Consider the following 17,788-nt stretch of genomic DNA (forward strand, 5'->3'; position numbering starts at 1 on the left):
ACTGCCATCATTGAAAAAAATTTAGTTTCATTCCAGACAACAGATTGTACAAAAATCATTAAAAGCCACTAACAACCTCTCTACGCTATTATTATGCAACTCTACAAGAATGAACAATGTAGGATTGTGTGAGGACAACTGCAAACACACATAAGGCTGTACCAATAGAGGTAATGACACTATTAACTTGTAAGAGCATGGAAGTCCTGGCACCTGAACTACAAGTCAGTTTAAAACTTTATTTCTGGGATAATTTGTGTGTATTATCTGTTTATTAAATAACAGCATTATTACAGCATGGATTTTTAAAGTCTTGCATTCGGGATTACAAATCAAGTTCATTTCTTGGCACTTAAACATTACCAAATTGAAAATTTTTGTGAAACAAACAAAAAAGTCATAACATTTCAAAAAAACAAATGAACACTGAAAATTTCACGAGACTACAGAGCCAGTTAACACGGAATTTCTTTAACGGGAATTTCTTAAATAAATGGAATCCACGTGCTTTTATGCAGCATTTAAAAACTTTTACAAGTCAGAATATTTCTTCACAAGAGACTGTAGAGACTGAACTTCAGGAGTTCAAGCTTAGGTAGGGATTCACTTATGGACGGCTCTACCTTGTTGAAAACATCCTTCTTGGACGTCAGAAGTAAAAGGGAAAGAGGTGTTAGGTGAATTCCAGACAAATGCAATGCTTTTGACAAAACCATTAAAGCTTTCATCACTGTTCACCAAAACAGAGTTGAAAAGTCACTTGTACTTCAGCTTCACTAAAGTCACATTTCTTAAATATGAGAACTACCATCCCTGGATACAATGCAAGAAGTTAAAATTAATTCCTTTGTCTTCATTGCACATAATGCACACATTATGACTTTTTAGGCTGTTTAAAACTACATAAACATATGTTTATGTTCTGCACAAATTATTTCAGATCATGCATTAAGTATCCAAAAGTTTTGTGTCAGGCTTGACTCCTGGTGCTTATGTTGGTGCCGAACTGAAGACTTCTATGAGAAAAATAGATTTTTAAACAGACCTTCCAGTAAACTGAAGTCTTTACAGTTCTGAAATGTTCAATCCTTAGCAACTTGCAAAAGGAATTTCACTTCTATTAACTGATGAAACTGGGAAGGAACTGAATATGGTGGTAAAAACCTCACTATATTGGCCCAATACCATAAAAAGAAACCATGGATGTTAACCGCAGTGTCCTACTTTTCATGCAAGTTGTGTTAAAATATCATCAACGTCATAGTAAACATTTTAACCTTATACAAAAGAAGTGAATCTGCTTTTCAAAAAGTACATGCAGGTGCACTGGCTGGGTTAAATAAATTTTTAATCATAAAAATTAAAATATTTAATTTTAAAGGCCAGTGCGATCAATATTTATCTGTGTCAATTATAATCAGAACAAAATAACTCATCAACTTCATTTCCAACCTAAAATTGTCTAATTTTAGGATTGTCCTCAAAAAAAACCCAAAAACAAAAAAAAAGGAAAACCAAGCCAAACAAAACAAAAAAAAGCACTACTCACAGCACAATAAAATTTCCTCAAAAGTAACTGTGATCTGTGGTATGAATACTCCAATGCCACAGACATCCTCTCATACTGTCATCCATTCCAAAATCTGGAAGAAGTTGTGGGGATCCCCTTCTCCCTGGCCAACTTCATCTGTTTTTAAAAGAAACACTTACTATCCCGTAACAGTTTTGAAATCCATTTTTATTTTTCAATTCTGCCAGAACAAATTTACTATTGGATGGTCCAGGGCCTTGGTCCCAGCAGGGAGGAAGGGGAAGGTGTTCTTTTACCTTATTACAACCCCCAACATTTATACACAAGCTCCAGTGCATATGAGTAACTTTGCACCCACTTTGTAGTAGGCTGTTCTTGTTCACAAGCTCCAGGCTCATTCTTCCTACATGACACTCCATTAAATGAAGTTCAAAGCTTCATCTGCAGCTTAAACATTTGGGGGAAAAAATGGGGACACACAGACATACGGTAATACGGTAGACGTCTCTACTGTGCTATAAAATTGACACCTCCATCTCTCACAGTGCATGCAATATATTCATGAAAGAAAATACTCGGTGCTCTCTTCTCCTCACAGTGTTTAAACTTCTATTGTAAAAGCAGCTTAAAACTATGCCACGAGACTACACCGTCCATCTTAACCACAGGCAACCTGTTTAGCAAGTCAGGCACTGGAACTTTAATGGTTTTTCCCCCAAGTTCAAATGACACTGTCACTGAGACAGTAAACTTGGGCTGCTTTAATTTGCACCAGAAAGCTGGTCAGGAAACATTTAGAGCCATTTATAATGTGGATTAAATATGACTTATGTTGCAAAATACAGCCTATTTTCTGTTTGCAAATCAAACCAACTGTCTTTACACGAGCAGATTGACACAGCTGCAGTACACAGATAAGAGTTCATAAATAAAAATCCTACTCCGTATACCATGCCTAGCAATTTTCAAGTCAATGTAACCTCCAATGCATATAAATAGTGTGGCTGGTACAATCTTCACCAAAGATGCGTCTCACGAATCTCAGCAATGATCTGACTGGCTCGCTGCAGGGCCTGCACACAGAAAGACAGAGAAACCAAAGTTACTTAATTCTTCTGAAGAGACTTCTCAGAGGTAACAGCAGCAGTCTAGGAAGTGTGATGTTAAAAAAACAAATTAAAACTAATCATGTTCATTATGAAATGAGTAGTAACAACCTGCAACAATACTGATTAACAACTCTGAAGTCCTCCATCTCCAAAAGATTATATGCAAGTGGAAAATACTATGAAGCAAAAGGTTATGAGAAAACTTAACGTAAGTGTCATCAAATCATCTCTCTAGACAGATAAGAAGAGAAACTGCACCTATATTATATCACTTACAGCACACATTACAATCTCACCTGCTAAACCTCACGGATTTAGAAGCTCAGAATACCAGCTAATACTAACAGTATGTAAAGTATTACTCCAGTTTGGAGAAATCTGAGCTATGAGTTTGGCCCTATTAAGTTTACAGTTCAAAAGACTGTTAACAGACAATTCCCTTCACAATATAATACCAAAGATTAAACTTGCTGCAGGTGGTCTCAGACAAGCGATATTCTCAGGATAGCCAGACTCTAAAACACACACTGTCTGACCACACCATGCATGAGAGAAGTGCCTCTTACTACTTCAGTGAGCTGAAGTGGCAGGGGGAGCCCTTCTATGCAGTTCAATGCAAAGCAGCCGATGCAGACACTGACACACCACATAACTGAACAATGAAGAAATGAAGAGCTCTGTAACATGGGCATGTCACAAACACACTGCATACAGATGTGCACAGGGGTCATAAGCGAGCTCCCACATTCCCACTGCTCAAATTATGGGGTACTGTCCAGATACACTGGCCATCAGTCAGTAGGCCCTGTGTGAAGCACACACATGAACGGTGTTCAAAACAGTGTAAGCTTAATCCTCCAAAAGAGAACTGCTGAACACTATATAGTTAAATAAGAGCTATTTATTGAAACCAAATGTATAACTGAAATTATATGCTGAAATATAACAGAGCTTTTGCTTTACATTCAAAATACAGTTTAAGACACCTCTTTTGAAATACTCAGGCTACATAATACATTCTGGCCACAAACTGCTTTTAACTCCGTTAGCAGACAGAAATAACACACTACTATATTCAAAAGCACTAAAGAAAAAAGGAAGGCAAGACTTCAAAAAATCTCACATTTATACAGTTTCAATTTAATTAACTATGAGATCCCGATCTCTTTAATACCTTTAGCATGTCAGCTGCCTCTTTTCTGCGCTGTGCCATATCCTCAGATTCCGTCAGAAGGTCATCCAACAACAAGGATTTGTACAGCTGGCCAACCAGCTCACTCTGAAGAGTGTCTTTCACGTGGTTCACAAGAAAATGCATCACTGCCTTTGGCACACTGCAAGCACATCAAGATTGTTTCTTCAGAAAAAAAAATATTCAAACCCAGGCCTGCTCTAGATTGAAGAACACACAGTGAGGAAGAAGCTGCACACAACCTTGGCTCAAATGACCAGGAATCTACCACTACCATAAATAAAAACTGTTTCAATTAAATGCAGTATCTTGTGCAATTTAAGAGCTGTTAAATGTGTTCCAAATAGTACAGCTGCATTGGTAAGCACATGAATACAAGAGTTTTTGCTCATTTTGCTGCAATTGTAACTGCAGAATTAACTCGACAGGGACCATGGAAGTACAGACAGCCAGACACAAGATCAACCAAGATCCAACAACACATCTGAGCTTTTCAGATCATACTCCCAAGTCTGGCTGGGAATTTTTCCATGATATTCTGCTGCTTTACTATACTGGTTCTCTACCAGACAATTGTGGGAAGACTTCTGAAAATCACAATGAGACTATATAAATCTGTAAGTACTTGAGTAATTAAATTTACATTCTTCTGTCAAGCCAGTTTTACCAAAAGAAGAGCTTAAGAAAGTAGACTAGCATATTCTGGAAGTCAACTGGCTAAGAGTGAAAGCAACTCAAGACTCGGGTTCAAAGCTGTGTGAGTACAGATACCATCTAAACAATCCCAAGTAAAAGCCTCACCAAATATAAATATACCAAATTTATAACTCTTGAGATAGCATTTTTTTGTTATGTATTCATATGAATTGCAAATAATGTGAAAGGTTTGTTTAGAGTATGTAAGGAAGTAACATTACTACTACTAAAATTGCAGTAAAATTAAGGTTAAAAAAAAGCAATACCCTACCATGAAATACTAAAAATTATACTGAGGAGAATATTAGTTTACTGAATAAAACAGAAGATTTATGACCTTGCTAATCTGCTGTGAACCCTGGTTTCCAGATCCCTTATTTCTCAAAAAATTTCCCATACATAAAAAAATATACGTTAAAAGTTAAGTCTTTCCACAAAGACTTAAGCAAAATGAAGTTTTACATCACTCTCCATTACAAAGTACAACAATTTTTAGCAAAAAATTAAAGGCATTTTCCATAGTTGCATGCAGCAGAAACATCACTTTTATGATACGTTCCTGCTTATAGCTATGGCAGCAGAAACATCACTTTTATGATACGTTCCTGCTTATAGCTATGTTCTAGAAAACTTTGCTGCACTAGTTCCTATTTGACCTTCCCATCCGAAATAACAGGATAGCATAGTTAAATTCTGCCAGGGCTACACAGTACCTAAAGTTCATTCCAGTTAGTTGCTGCAAATCATCCACCTGAACTGCAGTATCCTTCATCCTTCATCCTCCATCTCCTAAATAATTAAACCTTCTACTTAATACAATATAGAACTCAAAGCATTAGAGAAAGTAAGTCATTCTTCAAGCTGCTTAATTCTATGAAGGTCAAGTTTTAATGCTGCTGCCCCTTCTTAAAAAAAAACAAACATTATATTTTGTCTCTGCTTACAAGCATAAGAACATAATAAAATAACGAGATTATATACATGACTCTTGAGATATCACAACATCTGTATGGCTTAAATAATTCTAGAAAGTTTTCTTTTACCTGTCCTGTATGTTCTTCCTGACAATAAGGAAATAAGATTTAATAAGTCGTTCAATCACTTCACAATCTCGTTGCTCACGGGCAGAAAGTTTGCGTGCAACAGGTACAGGCTATGTACAAAAAATAAAAAGCCTCAGTTTACCAATTCTCATTTACATAAGTAAATAAAACTTGAACTATGTAGTCTAAAATAAAGGATTGATCTAACTGAAGTCTGACAGTTTCTGACAGATGCAACCTGTCTTGGAACAAACCTCTAATTCTTCAGAAATCAAATTAGAGGCAAGTCAAAATCAAGATCTGTGAAACAGGTCATGGGGCACCACTATTGGATTTTTTTTTTCTCCAAGCTCATTAAATTAACTTCTCCAAACAATTAAAGAGTCTCCATCTATTTTTAACTTAAGTTTTTTTCATCTTCTTATTCTTTTCCTCTAATATAAAAATGTCAACTTCAGCAAAAAGCAGGAATTTGGGTTGAAGCATAAGCTGAGATTTATTTATGTACGAAGAGCAATCTAGATAAGGAGTTTACTTGCACAGGAATTTGTGAAAGTAAGCCAGTTATCCCAAATCATAGGCTGAAACTGGACGCAGGGAAAAGATGAAGGCTTGGACAAGCATGAAAGCAGAAAAGACTGGCTAGAGCTCCCTGTTCCTATAGCGGCAATTATTCACAAAGATATCATATATTAGTAGCAAAGTTACAAGATCTGGAATTCAGATGTTTTCTTCCTGAGCCTGAACTATAGAGGGGAAGCATTTGTCTTTCATGACTCACCACATCTAATAGGTTTACAGCATGTCCTTTTTGAGGACTAGCAGGTAGGGCTGCAGGTGGCTTGGATTTTTCCTCTGCCAATACCTCTTCTGCTTTAGAGGTTTTCAGCATTCCTCTCCAGTTGCCTGTTCCAGGCTCCTGAGACACGTCTCCAGGTCCAGGAGCAGCCACAGCCTGCATAAACAGTATAATGAAGAAATATTTGACAGTTAGCACATGGGCACTGCAAATCACCATGTGAGCAAATTTACTATTACTGGGCTATCAGCAAGACTTATTAAAATTAAGATTTTCACACGTATAATCCCTTCATCCTATTCTTCATATTCTCTCACCTTTTTTCTCCCTTTCTTGCTTACAGCTGACACAAAGTACCAGTAAAATGAAAGCTTTTTAAAGTCATGTTCTTTCTAATAATGGTATGAAAATGACTCACGCAGAAAAGCTTCCCAGAATTCTAAGAGTCTACAAATCACTTTGGAAATATGGAATTGGCTTCCTAAATAATCTGGCTTTTACCACTTTTACCATACATCCTTGGAGCAATACAACCAATCTGTACTATTAGGACCATTCTGAAAGTATGTTTTGAAGATCACCACAGCTGGAAAACTTAAACAAAATATCAAAGAATTTAAATTCAAAAAATAACTCAAGTTCCTTACAATAAAAGGTAAATAATATGCACATTTATGTTTCCAGGTACCACCGCTACAAATGAATTTGTGCTGCCAGACCTCAATTTAAAGAGGGCTTTTCTTTTTTGTACCAAATCAAAACGAAACAGAAGCCTCCATCTCTGGAACTGAAGATCAGAGTTTCTGGGAAGTTCCAGACAAAGAACAACTCGCTGATCTCCTGAGAAAAGGACGTAATACCCAGCTGTTAAATGTTGGGAATCATTGGACAAAAGAAATATTAGTAGATGGCATCCACCACATGTTAAATTAGTATTAAAAAAGACAGTTTATTTTGATGTGTAACAGTGGCAATTTTTATTTTATGCCTTTCCATAAGCCTAGTACCTGTTCTGTTTACCACTGCGCTTTAAAATCTACTGCTGTTTGGAAAACATTTGAAGTTATACGATGCTCTGAACTACTACTATTTATTTCGTGTTTCAGATAAAGGAGAAAATAAGCTAAATTTATCTATAGTGTTTATATTTAAAACACCACAGGCTGATCTTGAGTCAAAAAAGAATGAGAAACAAGCATGGCAAATAGAATACCAACAGTTGCATACTAGGAGCTAAACTGTGCACATCAGAAAATGTATTAAAATTGCACAACTGCTCAGAGGCGCTGTAAAAAAAGCACTAGAAGAATTCGAGTCAACCTCTGCTAATACGAGAGAACCATTGATGAGGAAAGCTCCATTGCATTATTTCTGATTCCAAGATAGCTATTCAAAATGGCAAAAATCCCCGTGCCATTCTCATGACTGCAGAGTCTGCTCTATCTCCAAAGTGGTTTCAGAAACAAAGCTATGTTCTTTCTCAAGAAAAAGTATGGAGTGTACCACCTAATTAAAGGACAGTTTTTGTGGAAAATGCAAATTAACCCAAATTTGGCAGCTTTCTGCAACCTCTGAAGTCACAACAGTATCTTCACAGTAGCTCTTGATTTCTTTAGGGTTTACAGCATATCAGAACCTCTGTAAGTCTGACAAAAATAATAGTTAAAATCCTACTATTGACTAGATTTTGACTTTAACTACTTTGTTCAGGACAAATCCTCTTAGTGCTCCTAATACACAAACTTGTCACTACTCATCTTTTCTGACTCCAAGTAAAATCAATTGGCAAAAAAGTCCTTATTGTAATAAGTTGTTATTTTAACATGAGACAGCACACCTGAAGTGTAAATAACTGCAGAACACATTTCACAAATAGAAGTAAACCAGGGATTGAATGATTATGTGAAGCAACAAAAAGGAGGTTCAGTTTGAACAAAGCCTACAAAGATTCCCTGCAGGAAGCAGGAAACTCACATTTTTAGCTTATCTTCTGTCCTCCTTCTTTTAACTGTCAACACATTAAAAACATGCAGTTTAACAACCATGCTGAACACTTTTGATTACAATACTGTTGCACCAGACAATCTATTGACTACAGTTTGGGGCAAATTACACTGCATACTTGCACCACAATATATTGCAACAAAGAGTTCAGATAGAAACTGGTGGCTTTCCAACTTAATGGCACATATTTGCCTACCACTGCACATACTAAAATCAGTAATGCCAAGTAATCTACACTCCATATGGCATACTGTGTTGGTGACAGAGCGGTAAATCAAACTTTGTGTACCACCTGCGGTGCACCACAACAGAAACGTGCATGCAGTGCTTAGAGGAAAAAAACAAGACAGACCTTGCAATCAGCCTCAGCAGAAGCAGCAGTAACAGTCTCCTGGGAAGCAGGTGTCAATGCACCTGGAGCTTTAGTAGACTAAGGACAGTAAAAAATTTAGGGAGAGGGGAGGAAGGGGGAAGGAAAAAAAAAAAAAATCAACTGAAGACCACCAAATCTACCTAGCACATTTCATAGACTGTTTTCTACTAGCAGCTTCAAAAATCCAGAAAAGAAAATATTTTAAAATTGCAAGCAAATATAAGCAGAAACAAAAGAAAAAAAAAAAGCATCTCCATGACAGTTAAGAGACTTTTGGCTTCTCTGGCCTTCAGTTTCATTTCAGATGATATAAATAGTAAGTCAATAAAAAGAAGGATAGAAGAGCACCGGCAGCAATTTCTAGATAGGTACCTTAAATTCTCAGTTCATCCATCAGCTGCCTTTTACTGATTAAAGGCAGCAGTAATTAGATCCATTCTGGGACTCTGTGTCACTTTAAGCTAACAAACTTAATGAACCAATTTCTATCAGCTGCAGTAACTCCTATTGCAATCTCTGAGGAGCTTAAAACTATATTCAGTATATTTGGATCCTAAATACTTCATGTAGTATTAAATACCTAACTCCAGCTGACTGCAAGACCATTAATTTCTACAGCCAGGCAATGTCTTCCATCACACCTGGCTCTTAAACCCACATATTGACTTGGCTCTGAACCCATCACAGAACCTGCTAAAACTAAGCAAGCTCCAGAGACTGAATTCATGACTGAATTATGACGATCCACTGAAAATGTCACCTCCACCATCATCTCCCAAAGAAAGCAAGACCACAATAAACTGTAGCTTTAAGAGTGACTTAAAAAAACCAAAACCAACCACCAAGCCACTACGTTGGCAAACTCAGTATATTAACTCACTTGTGTATCTTTTGAAAACAGTCTCTGCCATAAATTTAAGTGTGCAAGTTCTGATTCCATCTTTAACATCTTCAGGCACTTTAAGCCTTAACTGAGATGATGTTCAAGTAATAAGTGTAACAATAATAATATTAATTTATAGTTAAGTCTTCAGAAATCCCAGATGTAAAACTTGCTGAAAATCGCATCTTTAGAAGAAGAAAATAACATTCCACATCCATCTTATGAAACTGAATGAAGTAAGTCAATATCTGGAAGCTCTCAAGACTGTTACTAGGGCAGCATATCAAAGTTTCCAATATTTAGATTGGATCAAAGGAAAATGCATTAAACTTTAAATGAATAAATAGACAGAAACCAACATTTACCTACCTTGTCTCGTGGCACAGCAGAAGGCAGTTCCCGGGCTAACCTGTTACGCCTCTGTTCCTTTAAAAACAATCCAGCAAGACCTCTATTATGTATTACTCTTTATCAACACATATACAAGATTTACATTTTACACATGACTTACATTTTGGAGACTAGTAATTTCATCTCACCCAGTGTTATGTCGTCATACTATGATCCTACAAAAACCTCAAGTATTCGGATAAAACTACTCTGATTACCTGGTCAAAGGGAAACTCTCCATATAAAAAAACTTCTGTGAAACTTTTTGCAATAGATTCCATAATCAAAACAAGAGCCTTAAAAACAAGATCAAAGCTACATACTTTGGCTCAGCATAGATATCCTACAGCTCTCATTAAGCTTTAAATCTTCAAAGTAATCAAAGGGATAAGATTATATGTCCAGCAATGTTAACTATGATTCACCCCAAAGGAAGGAGGAGGCAGCAGAAGTCACTTTATAGCAAAACAGAATTCAAAGCAAGCAGGACAAGCAAAGACCTTATTTTCCTTGAAATTGAGAACTGACTATCCATTGAATAAGGATAAGACGTTTCACGTGTTCTGTGAATAATACAATAACCTCGTATGTTCAACTTCACAAAGTCCTAATTTTTGTGCTTAGGGCAGTTTGCACACACATTGTTTCTGAACTAATACAAGAGCAGTCTACAAAGGCAAATTCAACTGCATACCCAGCCAATATAAAATTTATGTATAGAAGAAAGTAAAATGTTAGAACTGAAGAGCAGAACTTATAACATAAGCATTTATAAAAGAACACTACTACAAAAGAATGTGTTGGATGAGCAGGGGAATGCAAGAATATTAGCAAGCTCTTAGACGAAATACTGCAAAAGAACTAGATTGCAAGGAAAAAAATCAAGTAAATCAGTTGTAGAACAACTGCTTCTATAGGATGATGACAGCAACAAGTATTATCAAATCTGGGCTTGAAAAATAGAAAGATTACTTGTAAAAGGCTTATGGGTGAATGATGGAGAAAACTGTCTCAGGGAGATTAGAAAGTGCTAATACAAATTCAAGAACAATCCTGCAAGGAAGCGGAAGTTAGAACCTGAGTAGAGGAAACAATACTCGTATTATCCTGTCACGAATTAGAGGAATACTATAGCTACTGATACCTTCTGTCAGTGACAAAATGCAGTTATTTCAACATTAAAGAGTAATTTGCAACTAGCTCTTTGAAATTTCTCTTTCAAAATTTTAATTTAATAGCCAATAATCAATTCATTGCCCATCTTATTTTCCAAGTAGAAATACAAGTAGAATTTCAGTGAAATACCAACCACTGCTCCCAAATGTAATATGCAATGGAAATCTCATGAATCAACAGATCAGAAGGTAAAAGTATACACCATATTTGTAATATATCACAGTTTTATACTTCAAAATGTACAACCACACTTCAGTGAAGCATCTGTTCTTCTTCAATTATTTATGCTGTCACTTAAGGGAGTCAAACGACCTCTAAAGACAATGTATTTTCTTACCTCTATGTTGTTATTCATTAAACCACAGGCATCAGCAAAGTCTGGATGTTTGGTGTTGATATAAGCTAGCTCAATGGCCACTAGATTATGAACCTGCAATGCAATTCCATTCACAGTTCAAAAATTCGGTGAGTAAATCTAATGCCAGTAAAGAGCAACGACCTACAATGCTAAAAAGTATAGTCTAACTGTCCGCAACAGAAGATTACTCTTACTGCTCCAGACATTAAAGTTCTGATCCAGAAGTGAATTCATTCATTACATTATATTCAGACTTTTGGGTTTTTCAGATGTTACATCAGTTTAACTTGTTAGCTTTATCAAGCTAACACCTCTCCAGCAATAAATGAACAAAACTCAGTGATTTAATGAGTGTAAGCTATAAAGTAATGAAGTGAGGTATGTGGTCAACCTCCAGCCATAACCCACATACAATATTTGAACCAACGAGATAACCTCGCCATGAGGAATAGAGAGCATACAAAACAATTTTTGCTTTTCACACCAATCATATGCAAAATCAACACTGAACATACTCAAAATGTATCTATCTTCTAATACAGAAGAACTTTCAAACCATACAGATATTAAATATCTAGCTATTTAACAAACATAAGGTAAGATTCCCTTAACAATTTGGGTTCCTGACATTACAGAGCAAACAGAAGCATCAAGAAAGACTCCAGAACATATACACTTATACCAGCAAAATCATAGTAGATGGAAAATTACCATTTCATTTGTGACAGGAAGCCTTCTACGCAGAAGACAAGTTACTACTTCAACTATGGCATCATGCAATTTAGGAAATCTCAATAATTCCTAAGAACAAAACAAAAACATACTGATGAGACCTCCAGAATTTTTTAGGGAAGCGGTGGGGGTCGATGGGGTGGGGAAGCCAAATAATTACAAACATAACCCTAAACAATGCATTTTTACCTGTGTGCTATAATTACTACAATGTTGGATAATCCTCTGCATTTCTTCGTGAACCAGCTCCACACAGCGCAAGCTAGGTTCTTCTAAACGTTTGATTTGCCTTTTTACCAGCAATTCAAATGAAACTTCAGGAACAAACAAGGCAGGACGCGGACCCTAGTTCAAAAGCAGGGAAAGAGCTGCTAAATTGTGTATTGAAACAATATGCACTTTTACAAAGCAATATCTGATGAAGCCCAGAACAAATCGGGTCACAGTGCTTGCACCCAGAAGAACACACAGAACAACCCTTTAGAGTAAAATATGGTAGAAGAATACTTAAATATAACAGCCATAAAATACAAAGTCATTATCTTTAATACAAACCCTGCGTTAAATGATGAATAACTGCTAACCTTACAGAAGCTTGAAGAATTTCTACCTATTAAAGTCACTCTAGGCTCACAATTATGAACAATTCTTTACACACTTGTGCATCCAAGTTCAAATGAAGTTTATTACAGAGGCAAAGACATTCTCTTCCTGACTTCAGAAAGAAAAATCACCATTATTTATTTGACAGTCCTGGGCATACAATTCTTACTGCAAGCTAGGTAGGTGGCTTTTCTGCTCAGTATATGACAATATAGTGGCAATTTATAGCATTTGGGATAATTTCATTTATGGCAATACAGACCAATGCCTAGCTACACATAAAACATCTTTTACATGAAATTTCCCTTTCTTTTTTAATTAAATAGGATGTATAAACACAAAGATGTGACATGGAGCATAAAAATGAGACAACTCTCCTGTTACTAAATGCTGGTTTGCATTTTACATTTACAGAAGGGTAAGAGCACGTATATAGATCACTGCCATAGGGTACCTAATGTAGTTCAACTTTGTGTAATTATTGACCATGCAGAAACCTGACCCTCTGTTCACACCAAACAGAACACAGGTACAAAAGCAGACTTACATGACTGATATTTAAAATCAAGCTATAAGGAGTGAACACGAGGACAGGCTGAGAGAGTTGGGGTTGTTCAGTCTGAAGAAAAGAAGGCTCCAGGAAGACCTTACAGTGGCCTTCCAGTACCTGAAGGGGGCCTACAAGAAAGCTGGGGAGGGACTGTTTACAAGGGCACATAGCGACAGGATGAGGGGGAATGGCTTCAAATTGGAAGGGGAAAGATTTAGATTAGATATTAGGAAGAAATTCTTCACAATGAGGGTGGTGAGGCACTGGAACAGGTTGCCCAGGGAAGCTGTGGATGCCCCATCCCTGGAAGTGTTCAAGGCCAGGTTGGATGAGCAGCCTGGTCTAGTGGGAGGTGTCCCTGCCCATGACAAGAAGTGTTGGAACTTCCAACCCAAACTGCTCTATATGTCTATGATTCTATATACTGAAGAGTTGTTTCCCTTATGTAGAATCAAATTATCTGAATGTGTCCTAGCCCATACATCATCAGACTGTGTCTTCATAACTAACAGAAGTACTTAATGCAAATAAACAGAGAAGTAGTCTTCCATCACCGTTTCTGTAATATATAATAGATTCAGCATAGAGTTGCCAAAGCTGGACCTGAGCTCTATTTCAGCCTTTACATAATAGTAATGAGATGCAACCATTCACCTTAAACTCATTCCATATAGGATAGTGGTGCTAATTTGGATATTGTAATTTTTTCCCACTTAAAATACCAAAAAAGCAGGATTCAGCCTTTTAATATTAAAGTCATTCAGCTGAGATCATTAATTCACAGGACTGAAGGAGCACAATTTTATTGAAACCTTATCTTCAAATCCAATATATAGCAGCAGCACTTATAAATACAGAATACTCACAGTAGCATTTCTAATGGCAGTCAGAATATCAATTGTGTTAAGGCCACCCAGCGGGTCAACAGATTCTAAAGTTCTTCCAAAGGTCTCATGAAAAATGTAACAGATTCTGGCTCCACCACATCTGAAAGAATAAAATAACAACTGAAGTAGCAAACAAGAAAAAAAACTCTCACTGCAAACATGTTTTTACAATTACTTGAATTTAAACAATTTTGAGTATCCTATGCTCTAATGTAGTAGTATAACCAATGAAAGCGAACAACAGCCATTGGATAGGTCTAACTGCTCCGTCAGTATTCTAGAAAACCATTTGGTACTTACAGCTCCGAAGTCTCTATGTATTTTGCTGTTCCTTCAATAGTATTACAATATTCTGTGGCAAATTTGGTAATAAGCTGCAATAAAGTGGCACTTTTATCCTCAACAGGCTCCCCATAGCTATTTAGTAGAGACTGGTACTGAGCAGCTAAGACATTGATTCTGGTTTTCAGTTCTGGCAAGCAATCCCTGATATGATGCATCAGTAGCCTAAAAATAGAAAACAGTTTCTCATTAGAAAGGAGGAAAAGTTTCAGCCTTATCATCTCCACTAAGAGAGAAGAGTTGGAAAATAATCACCTAAAGAAAACATTTACTCACAAGAAATGACAGTAAATTCAGAAACTGAATTTGGAACCAGAATTTTCTTTAATATACAGCACCAAAACAGAAAGCAAAGGTAGAAATATGTGTAAGCATTTTTTAAGACACCCATTTATACCTTATAGTATCTTTAAAAGCACACATTTATTTTAGTTTACATGATAGGTAATACCTGTTCAGTGTTCTAGCAAGATACTTGGTTCCATTTCGATTGGCTAGGGAAGGATACTTCTTTTGAAGAAAACCATACTCATCACGTATGGAATCAGCTACACTTTTCTTATTGTTAATATCCAACTGACTCCTGAAGTTAAAAGGCAGAGTTACACACTAGTTAATAGATGCAAAGTAAAAACAATTTACACTTCTGCTTTTCTGGACAGGACATCTAACAGCAAGTTTTTGCTTTACATATATAACTCATCTTCCTTAGACAATAAAGGGATTTATTTGTTTTTTTCATGCAGCGTAGTCAACAAATCAGTATGGGCAACAGCTGCATACAGACTAAGCAACACTTTTATTGAAACTACATGCCATTTGACCTAGGTAATGCAAAAACTAAGTGAACGGTACTACAGCCACATGCAGTTGCCACTACTATGCACAAGATCTGTACTGGACAGTGCTAATGTGAAAAGCTGACCAGAAGCATTCCTCAAGATAAAAAATAACAGCAGAAAGAAGTGACGCCTCCGTTCTTTTAGAAGTGTCCCTACTGCTTTCTAAATTAGCAGTCGGTTTAGTGGAAGAAGAGCAGACAGGCTTTTGGAAAGCGAGGAACAAGCATCTCACTTGCTTATTCAGAAGTTCATTTCAACATTGTTACCTTATTCTTAAAATTATATCCACGGTTAATAAAGCGAAAAGCACTACTTCATATTAACACAGTTTTAAAAACAGCATCAAGGTACCCAGACAGACCTGTTCACTACTCCAATGATGCCAAGTTTGACTGGAATCACTCTTCCCATGAGCACATCCATAGCATCAGTGCCAGCATCCATGAGATCCAGTTTGGTGATAACAGCAAGGGTTCTTCGACCTAGGAAAAGGAAAATACGCTCACAAGGATGTTTTGCCTTGATCAGGGTAGCTAAAACTCAGCATTCAAAAACTTCTTCAGAAAGATGCACAAAGTTTACTACTGCACACCAGCAAAGACCAGCATAAAACATGTGACACTGGTCTACCTAAAGCCCCCTTTTAACGGAAGTATAACAGAGTATTTGGCAGGTACTGCTCCCCAAACAGATCTGGTTAAAGGAAACGGTTTAGGCACCACATAGTTTGACATGATAGTCATTCCTTACTACAGCAAATATTTCTGCATCCTATGTAAGGTTAGAGGGATCACTAAGCACTTGTGGAGAAGACTAAGTAAGGCAGGCAGGGGACTTGGAAGTGTAAGTGGATTGAACGTATTTCTAGCATATATGTAGTACCAGACGTAATGGCAATCTGTTTGGAACTATATTTGAAATACCACTACCCACTGGAGAAGCTGCTAAAGAAGGCAGTGGGCCCACTACCAGCATAGAGCATCAAATACATAGCTGAAAGCCCCAAGAGACTGTATAGCTTGAAATCTATCGACTGAAGAAGCTTTAGGGAATTTAATTCTGCTAATGAAACATATTTATTGAATAAGTGACTGAATGTTTTCTGAATTAAAACTAAGTTTTGTATTAGACACTGTGGCAGAAAAAGTGACCTAAACTCATTAAATAGGTAAGTACTGAACAGCTAAACAGGTAGGCTGACATGCACAGGATTTGTCTGGAACCTCAATATTTCCCAGGCTCATGGGTCTGAAAAAAAAAGACGTGGCAAGAAATTTTTCTTTAAAATGCAATATACTTTTTGAGTCTAAAAATAAATCGGTACCTCAGAGAAATGAGTAGGTTCTTGGGTTCTGAAACTTTCAGATGAATACCAGTCAGAGAGTTTACCTACTTCAGTACATACTTGCAAAATGAGCTACCACTTAAGACCTATAAGGTTTAGAATTTTGGGAAGAGACCCAAAAGTCACAGCTGATCATTTTTACAGAGGTAAATTAAAAGGAAAGGGTCCCCTGCCTTGGACCAGGACAATTTGACTAAGAGGACTGCCAGAAGACATTCTCCCTTTAAGTTACAGAATCACAGAATCACTAGGTTGGAAAAGACCCACAGGATCATCTACTCCAACCATTCCTACCAATCACTAAACCATGCCCCTTAGCACCTCATCCACCCATCTTTTAAACACCTCCAGGGATGGGGACTCAACCACCTCCCTGGGCAGCCTCTGCCAGTGCCCAATGACCCTTTCCAGGAAAAATTCTTTTGTGATGTCCAGCCTGAATCTCCCCTGGCGGAACTTGAGGCCTTTTCCTCTCATCCTGTCCACTGTCACTTGGGAGAAGAGGCCAGCTCCCTCCTCTCTATGACCTCCTTTCAGGTAGTTGTAGAGAGCAATGAGGTCTCCCCTCAGCCTCCTCTTCTCCAGGCTAAACAACCCCACCTCTCTCAGCTGCTCCTCGTAAGACTTGTTCTCCAGCCCCTTCACCAACTTTGTTGCTCTTCTCTGGACTCCCTCCAGAGCCTCAACCTCCTTCTTGCGGTGAGAAGCCCAGAACTGAACACAGTATTCGAGGAGCGGTCTCACCAGTGCCAAGTACAGAGGGAGAATAACCTCCCTGGACCTGCTGGTCATGCCGTTTCTGATACAAGCCAAGATGCCATTGGCCTTCTTGGCCATCAATCTTAACTGTACCTTCCACAAGTTGAGTTTTGCACTGTTTCCACTGGAAAAAAAAAAAGACCACCAAACAAAAACTCAATGTATTTAAAGTGA

The 17,788-nt window shown here is 37.3% G+C and overlaps 1 protein-coding gene across 4 annotated transcripts in view; it reads right to left on the bottom strand.

Annotated features, from left to right (window-relative positions):
* Window positions 1–219: 219 nt before the first annotated feature.
* The window catches only part of DNM1L (dynamin 1 like), a 39,515-nt gene continuing 21,946 nt past the window's right edge, over window positions 220–17,788 (bottom strand). For 2 of the 4 annotated variants that reach the window (XM_069860237.1, XM_069860248.1), the window contains 13 exons: window positions 15,872–15,992; window positions 15,120–15,251; window positions 14,627–14,833; window positions 14,306–14,426; window positions 12,476–12,631; window positions 12,266–12,355; window positions 11,534–11,626; window positions 10,000–10,056; window positions 8,727–8,804; window positions 6,353–6,526; window positions 5,572–5,681; window positions 3,815–3,974; window positions 220–2,604 (listed from right to left, as the gene is read on the bottom strand). In XM_069860237.1, the coding sequence (XP_069716338.1) occupies window positions 2,548–2,604; window positions 3,815–3,974; window positions 5,572–5,681; window positions 6,353–6,526; window positions 8,727–8,804; window positions 10,000–10,056; window positions 11,534–11,626; window positions 12,266–12,355; window positions 12,476–12,631; window positions 14,306–14,426; window positions 14,627–14,833; window positions 15,120–15,251; window positions 15,872–15,992 (1,556 nt within the window). In that variant the 3' untranslated portion in view covers window positions 220–2,547. The remainder of the gene's footprint in view (window positions 2,605–3,814; window positions 3,975–5,571; window positions 5,682–6,352; window positions 6,527–8,726; window positions 8,805–9,999; window positions 10,057–11,533; window positions 11,627–12,265; window positions 12,356–12,475; window positions 12,632–14,305; window positions 14,427–14,626; window positions 14,834–15,119; window positions 15,252–15,871; window positions 15,993–17,788) is intronic. The other 2 variants (XM_069860256.1, XM_069860267.1) reach the window with 1 other exon arrangement.

The sequence above is a fragment of the Phaenicophaeus curvirostris genome, chromosome 1, assembly GCF_032191515.1.
Source record: "Phaenicophaeus curvirostris isolate KB17595 chromosome 1, BPBGC_Pcur_1.0, whole genome shotgun sequence".
Lineage (NCBI taxonomy): Eukaryota > Metazoa > Chordata > Aves > Cuculiformes > Cuculidae > Phaenicophaeus > Phaenicophaeus curvirostris.